The sequence below is a fragment of the Mauremys reevesii genome, linkage group 1 (assembly GCF_016161935.1).
Source record: "Mauremys reevesii isolate NIE-2019 linkage group 1, ASM1616193v1, whole genome shotgun sequence".
Taxonomy (NCBI): domain Eukaryota; kingdom Metazoa; phylum Chordata; order Testudines; family Geoemydidae; genus Mauremys; species Mauremys reevesii.
The window spans coordinates 297,817,324-297,825,674 of record NC_052623.1 but is presented as its reverse complement, the minus strand read 5'-3'; the positions used below and the strand labels follow the sequence as shown (position 1 = coordinate 297,825,674).

Sequence of the window (8,351 nt, the reverse complement as noted above, 5' to 3'; positions counted from 1 at the left end):
CAATCTCCTAGAACTGGAAGGGACCTTGAAAGGTCATTGAGTCTAGCCCCCTAGCCTTCACTAGCAGGACCAATTTTTGCCCCAGATCCCTAAGTGGCCCCCTCAAGGATTGAACTCACAACCCTGGGTTTAGCAGGTCAATGCTCAAACCACTGAGCTATCCCTCCCCCCATAAGGTCTGTTAGAGCTAAGGCCTTGGGCCACTGCAGCAAAGCTTTAAACAGCTTGTGAGCCTGCAGTGGTGCTGCAGTTTTACAGAGCAGCCCCAACAGCGTGGCTAGGCCTTGGCTGCGAGCTCTAATAACAGGATACTCGCCTCCCAGCCTGGTTTCCTCCTCGCACTACAGCTGCTGTGTAAAGAGCAATGAAAGCCAGACCCCGCCAGGCCGTCAGTTCAGTGGAGGGTGCAGCGCCCAGGTCGGCCGGGGAAGCGCAGCAGCCCATAACTACGCCCCTAAGGCGGGCAATACCACGGGACGGGGGCAGGGACTGAGCCCTGCCCCCGCCCCCCGCGGAGGGCGAGTGGCAGGCGGGGCTGAAAGAGGCGGAAGGGCCCGGCCTGCTGGAGAAGCGGGAACAGGGCTCAGCGGCTGGACGCGCGACCCCCCCCCACCCCCCAGTGCGGGCGCTGCGGGCTGGCTGGGCCCACCCAGGAGGCGGCGGCGGCGCTGCGTGGAGGAGCCGCCCGCCCCCTTCGTCCGGGCCCGGCGAGGAAACATGGCCCAGGCCCGCGGGAGGACGCGGCCCGTGAGCGAGCGGTGGGGGGTGCTGCTGCCGGCGAAGGGCAGGGAGGCGGAGGTAGAGGAGGAGCAGGACGACCCGGACCCCGACCCCGACTCGCTCTTCTTGGACGCCTCCGAGCTGTGCAGCAACGGGCGGGTGCTTCGGGCTTTCCGGCCCGCGCGCCGAAAGGGTGAGGAGCGCGCGCCAGGGCAGGGAGACCCCTCCCCGCGAGCCCGCCTCCCTCCTGCCCACGGGGTGGGGGGACACGGCCCTTCACCCCCCAGCTGGTGCCTCATGGGCTTGAGTGTCGGGCAGTGCCGCTGAGGGGCTGGCAGGCAGGGTTTGGCTGTGCGTTTCAGTGACACATTTACCCAATTTCCTGCTCAGTGCCAGCGCTGGGGCACCGTCCTTTCCCTCAGCCCAGTGTTTCCCCCAGGAACTGAAATGGGTGGTGGTGGTTCAAAAATACGGGGGGTGGGGACTGATGAGGGGTGAGACCATTAGGGTGAAGGTGGGCTGTGTGGCACCATAGTAAAACTTGAAAAATGTTTCATGACGATTTTCATGTTTTTAAATCATCACACAAATTAAAGTTGCTACACACGCCTACTATGATGCACTATATCTACATCCTTCTTGGTTTCTTGTAATTTTGCACCGCTCTGTTAATGAACAACTTAAATGCAGTGCATTCATTTTTGGTGGCTTCTCATTGTCTGGTACTTCCAGTCCTTCATGATAGCCTCATGAGCAGGTAACAAGAGATGTCTCTCAGAACACAAAATTCTATTCAATGAGGAAAAAGAATGCTCAGCTGTAACTGTTATGATGTTATACCAATATAATAAAAACCAGCAGGATCTTATTAAGAGGGATAAGGCAAAGATGCCACATTTATTGTAAATACCATAACAAAACAAAAGACAACAGTAAACAATGTTGTTTTACTACTTATTTCTTATACACACACACATATTCATTCACACAATCATTCATTCAGGTTCTGTATAGATGTTATAGTTACCAGCCTAGATGTTGCTCATGCCAAGTTACTGGCCAGGTATCTTGGTCATGAGGATGGAGCCGAGTCTGTGTCAGATGCACCTGATGCTCCTGGAGGCTGGCGGCAGAACCATAGACTCAAAGTCCTCAGTCTTTAGAGTCCAGTTTTATAGGACTTTATTCCTATGTCAGTTCATGAGAGTTGCTTCATTCTGCTGTTGCTAAATCAATCAGCAGATGGCTGGCTCCATGTTATTAGGTGTTTTGTTTTTCCTTCCTTTGAGGTGTGGTGGGTGGATTCCAGTTTGCCCTCCGGGGGTCATCTGGTTGATCCCACTTGACACCTTCTTCAGCCGACACTGAATTCTTCAGGCTGGTGACTCCCTAACCATTCAGTCACATACATTCTTTATCTTAATCACATCTATTTCACTGTCTCTTTACTTTTTGGGGTGTTACCAATTTATGTGACTCCCTGTCTTTTAACAAGCAAAGATAAAGTGAGATGAAAACTTACAGAGGGTGGGGGTCTCTATCTATACACTATAACAGCTACTGTTTTGACTTACTTAGAGTTAATTAATGTTTAGCAAGTTTTATACAAAGTATTTCTTTGAGCTTAACAAGTTTTATACCAAGTATCTCTTTGAGCAGGCTTTACACAGACACAGCTGGTGGCTTGCAGGTTAGAGGCTAAATGGTGGGAATCACAAATTTACTTCTAACATAAACCTTAATTTATAAAGTATTAATTAACAATAAATTATTTCTAACAATAAATCATTTTTCATATAAACCATGTTCAATATAAACCTTCTTTAATATCCCTACAATGACTGGGAGTAGCAAGAGATGAATTTCTACTTCTTTCATCCCAGGAAACATAACACAAAAATTGGGTAGAGCCACTAGTGACGCTAAAGTAGAAGTTGAAGTCAAATCTTCATTCGTCATATGATATTCCACTCTGCGTTCAAATTCTCTATTCTGTCCTGATCATATGGCAACTCCATTGCAGGTAGTGCCTGACGCTGTCAGTATTTTATAAGACTGGCATCTGTAAAAGCTAGGTAGAGGTTGAGTAGAATCCAGAAGTTGCTGTTGTAGAAATGTAAGAATCAATATGTGTACTTTATGTTTTCAGCTGGTTTAACAAACACTTCTTGTCCTCTTTTATTTAAGGAGTTAATATAAGTGCCCTAATTAGTCAACTTCTGAACTGAAGTTTTTGCTTCTTCCAGTACATTGCCAATGGATCTCTCTCTGATCCAAGTGTAGCTTACATTGCTGGACAGAGATCTACTACTGTTGTAGCAGATGCCTGGATGGCATTTTTAATGACCCAAGTGGTTTCACAGTAGACTTACAAAGGAGAATGGCAATTGTCTTCTCTGAACTTAGTAGCAAAAGTAATCCACTAGCCTCACCACTTAGATCCGTCCTATCTCGGTAGATACTTTCCAAAGCCAATAATAGTGGTTGTAGTAATTTTAAGACAACAGCCAAGGATCACTCATGAGGAAGCCAGCGGGTTTTCCCAGGTTGGACTAATTTGAACTTCAGTCCCAGTGTATCTTCTGTATTTTCCAAGATGTTCAGTCCTTTTGGATTTTTGCTGAAAAAAAGAGTATAATGAAGACATTAAATTTATAGCTTTTTAAATGCCTTTTTAAGATTCTTTAGCTCATAGTAGTTCTAGTTGGAGTAGATGGCCTCTACAGTATGTATAGGAGAGATTAGAGTTACACTTTTCTCTGAGCAAAGCTGGTACTTCGCTATGTCTTTCAAAGAAGTTTGCAGTTCCGTCAAATGCACGAGCAGCCATCTCTTTGGGGTTCAATTTACAAGCATTTAACTCTTCTAAGATGTGGGTTGTCAGAGATGCAGCCAATGTGTCTTCTACAACCTAAACATCTATAAATTCATCTGCTGGCCTACCAGTGACATCAAGATAACGTATGTAGAGACTTAATACTTGGTCAGTGAAGACCCATAGTTCAGAGGTGCTTTCATGTGAGTTCACCTCCCACCCTGGGAGGGTGTCGGGGAGAAGTCATCTTGTTCATTCTTCCAGCTGCTCGCTACTCACGCTGGCCGCTCACTCAGGCCACTGTTGTTTGTCGTGCTACTGTTCACTCCACCACTCCATTGTTGATGACCCTGAGATGTCACCTGCTGCTGCCATCTGCCACTGTGACCTCTACAAGGTTTCTTGAGGTTCCACCCAGCTCTTAGTGATTTCAGCTCTCAGTGTGGGAACCTCACTGCGAGTGCAAGGTGGGCTGTTTCTTCCACAGAAATGCTGTCCCCCAGCAGCTCTAAGCACTTAGAACTGATTATTTGTGATTTCAGCTCTAGTGACTATGTAACAAAACAAAAGACTCTCTATGGAGCCTAATAAGCGCTATCTTTAAATAGTGGAGAGGGGCCGGTCAAAGAGTGCCTGAGTGTCTTAAGCACAGCCCACATCACCAAGCAAAACCCCTGTCTCCCCCTGGGATCTGCCATCCAAACCCTTTTCTTCGTGAGTGCAGTTCAGTTGAGGATGACCAGTGCTTAATTTGTAATGAAAGAGATGCTGCGGCTCAAGCAAGTTTTTTACTTTCATAACTGATGTGGCGAGCCCAGAGGTCCCAGAGCTATGCACTGCCAAGCGTAGAGGTGCCGAGGCTCAGCACTGGTAAAAATTAAGCACTGAGGGTGACCCCCCTCAATCAGGACAGGTTACGTATAGTTCTTCTGCCCTTTACTCATACAATAAGGATAACATTTCATGACCCAACACCAGCCAAAATTGATCACTTGGGTAACACAGCTCTATCTGCTGGATACCTAGGCAGAGTAGGTGAGTTCATGTAAATACAGTCTGGTCCTGAAGCCTCCCCCAGCCATCACTAGCTGTCAGGGGAGAGCTCATTCAGACCTTGCTTACAAATCATAATTTGAAATTATAACATTGGCCAACATTGCCAAAATGAATGTGCCAACATTGTCAGAAAAAACAACAGCTGTGTGAAGAAGCTAGTCTTTGTTCATACTTTTCAAACCTATTATACTTTTTCAGGTAGAAGTATTTTATCATACACTGTATATGCTTCTAAAGTGTGTATTAATGTTTCAATTTCAATTCAAATGTCCAACTAAAGACTAAATTGGCAATACTGCATGTAACTAATTGACGACTGGGGGAGAGGGAGTGTTGGGGAAATTTAGGGAGGGTATACACCCCCACTGGGGGTGTGTGTAGGGAAATCCCTGCCTCCCTCCCCCAAGGCTGCCCTGGCGCTGATTTCTCATGGCTCCTTTGCAGGGGTCTGCCCACGGTCCTGTGGCTTCTAAGCAAAGCCTTACAGTACTGTATAGGAAAAAGATGTTTTTAAAACTTGCATTAGCTAACTTTTGAAACCCACTTAACACCTAATATAGATATTGTTTAACATCTTTAAAATCATATTAGCCCATCACAGTTTTAAAGATGGTAAATTACTGTGTCAATCATAGAATCATAGGACTGGAAGGACTTTGAGAGGTCATCTAGTTCAGTGATTCTCAACCAGAGTATGCTGAGGTCTTCCAGGGGGTACATTAACTCATCTAGCTGTTTGCCTAGTTTTACAACAGGCTATGTAAAAAGTACTAATGAAGTTAGCAGGGTGGATTTGATTTAAATCAGGGATCTCAAACTCAAATCACCACCAGGGCTACTGGAAGACCTCTGCGTACTCTGGTTGAGAATCACTGAACTAAATGACCTCTTGAGGTGTCATAGGTTTATTCCCCACTTGGAACTTTAGCGTCCACAAGATGGGGACCTGCATGGGCTCCTCTAAACTTAATGGTAATGCTGCCACCAGCTAGAAATTCCAGTGTCTAGCACACTCCCTGTTCCCCCCAAAACTTCCCTGGGGGAACACCGATCCAAACTCCTTGGATCTTAACACGAAGGGAAATAGCCCATTCCCCCACCTCCCCCTCCCTTAGCCGTCAGGAGAGATCACCTTGATTAAAACTCCTTGAATCAAAACAAAGAGGGATTCACCTTCCCCCCTCCTCTTCCCCTGAGGGAAGAAATCAATCAGGTTCTTAAAAGGAAAGATTTTATTAAAAGAAAGAAAGAAACACTATCTCTGTAACACCAAAATGAAAAATATTACGGGGTCTAGCTTATAAACCTAGAGGGACTCCTCCCCCCCCCCCCCCAGAATAACCAAAAGTAACAGCAAACAGAAATAAAGATATTTCTCCAGCAAACACACATTTGCAAATACAGAAATTAATCACAAAACTAATCTGTCTTGCTAATACTCACTATACTGAATAGAAGGAAATATTTCAGGAAGCTTGGAGAGCCTGGATGTACGTCTGGCCTCTCTTAATCCCAAGAGAGAACAAGCCCCAAAACAAAGAACACAAACAAAGACTTCCCTCCACAGAGATTTGAAATTATCTTGTCCCTTGATTGGTCCTCTGGTCAGGTGTCCGTCAGGTTTATTGAGCTTGTTAACCCTTTACAGGTAAAAGAGACCTTAACCCTTAACTATTTGTTTATGACACGAGGTCCTTCCAGTCCTACGATTCTATGATTGACACTGTAATGTACCATCTTTAAAACTGTGATGTGCTAATATGATTTTAAAGATGTTAAACAATATCTATATTGGCCCGAGGGCTGCATCAGTGACACCTTTTCAAACAAAGATACAAAAGACCCCCCCCTCCCTGCCCCGGATACCGCCCCCATTCCACCCCTTCTGTGAGACCCCACCCCCATTCCAACCCCTTGCCCGAAGTCCCCACCCCAACTCTGCCCCTCTCTGTCCTAATTGCTGTCCTAATTGCCGTCAAACAGCTGTTTGGCAGAGAGAAGCGCTGGGAGGTAGGCGGAAGAGCGGGGATGCAGTGTTCTAGGGAGAGCGGAGGCCGGGGGTGAGGGAAGCTATTGCAGTCCGCAGGAAATAACTCCGCGGGCTGCGTGTTTGAGACCCCTGATTTAAATCAAATTTAAATCACTAGTCAGGAAGACTTTATTTAATCATGGATTTCTATATAAAAGTGCATTCTTGTTGGTTGTTATAACCTTAGTACATATTCTTCAAAACCCAGAGATAGATGAGACCCAAACTAGGTCTCTTTTATGGCCTGCTACCATTATAGGTTTTCCCTTCTAGTGAGAGAATGGTATGGTAGATCTCAAATCAGTGAAGGCTACGCTCAGAAAGACCTCAAGACTCCAGGAGTATGCTGCTCAAACAGTTTCACTTTTGTTTCTACTGCCTGTTCTCTCCCTTCTCACATTTATCTCCAGACCTCTTCTCCTTGTCCAGGTCTATTCCACCCCCAACAATCTTCTGTTCATTGAACTTTTTGAAACTTTGCACTTTTAGAGAGAGGTAAGGGATTGACTCTGTGTACACAAATTTGCAGAGGGACAATATGGTTGAGGTCTGTTATTTCTCACCTCTGTATATTATTTATTTATTTAAAACATTTCTGTTGTTAATAAGCATGTTATTTCTGGAGACCCAAATCTACAGTTTGAGAACTGCAAAAAATCTAATTATCTCTGATGGTATCTTCGAGACTGAGCACTGAGTCCCATTGGGTAGATAGAAAGAATAACCTAAATAATCTATACAGAAGCCCCTGGGATCCCATAAGATTGGATCCCTAATCCATGAACTATTGGAACTCACTTACAAATAGTCTAGCTTGTATAGTCTCTATAGGATAAACATACTCTCTTGGTGGGAATGTCTAATACCTGACTGTTGGCTGAGTCTGCCGAGCTTGCTTCTTGATTTTTCCGAACCATATTATCCAAAGGTTTGGGGTTTTCCATGAGACTTTAGAATAATTTAGTTTCTACTGTATTATATTTTTAAAGTTTTTTTTTTTACTGTTACAATTGGAATAAAAAAGTGTGTAGCTTACTGGCTATAAGGAATCTGCCTGATGTGTATTGCAAAGATAGCGTGTTCAAATCAAGTTACGATTGTACTTTTATTACACACTTTGTTCTCACTTCATTAGTGAGATTATCAATTAATTCTTGTCACTTTTGTAACAAAAATAAAAAGTGAAAATAGTAGAGTTAAACTTTCCCTGACCTCTTTCTACTTGTGTGTCTGTCTGTCCTTAGATTGTGAGCTTCTCAGAGCTGGGACTGGCTCTGCTTTGAATGTTTGGAATGTACTACCATAAACTAATAACAGAGCTTATCATTGTATACAGCTATAATATAGGCAAGGGGTTGCGTGTCCTTTAATGCAATCAAAATGTCCAAGAACTCAATTATTTTGGACAATATATTGTCATTTTTTGAAATAATGAAGTTAAAACTAGTTTTAAGCTATCACCAATAACATAAAACTGCAATTGATTTAAATAGGCAAAAACTGACCATTAGTAAGCAGCTTTAACTGCGCATACAAATAATACATACCAGAAAATTATCTGATGTACTGTTGACTTCAGCTACCTACAGGAATATAATCAATTTAAAAATCATGTTTATGTCTGAGGGGGTGTTTTTTTTTTTGTTAGCTTACTACTGTTAAAAGCAATACCTAAGATTATTATAACTAAATTACATATGAAAAAAAATTTTTTTTTGGTTTGTTTGCTTT

The 8,351-nt window shown here is 44.0% G+C and overlaps 1 protein-coding gene across 2 annotated transcripts in view; it reads left to right on the top strand.

Moving 5' to 3' along the window:
• Positions 1-485: 485 nt before the first annotated feature.
• Positions 486-8,351, top strand: part of HELB (DNA helicase B) — a 36,957-nt gene continuing 29,091 nt past the window's right edge. The window contains exon 1 of one of the 2 annotated variants that reach the window (XM_039501867.1): positions 486-913. In XM_039501867.1, the coding sequence (XP_039357801.1) occupies positions 718-913 (196 nt within the window). In that variant the 5' untranslated portion in view covers positions 486-717. The remainder of the gene's footprint in view (positions 914-8,351) is intronic. The other variant, XM_039501876.1, reaches the window with a different exon arrangement.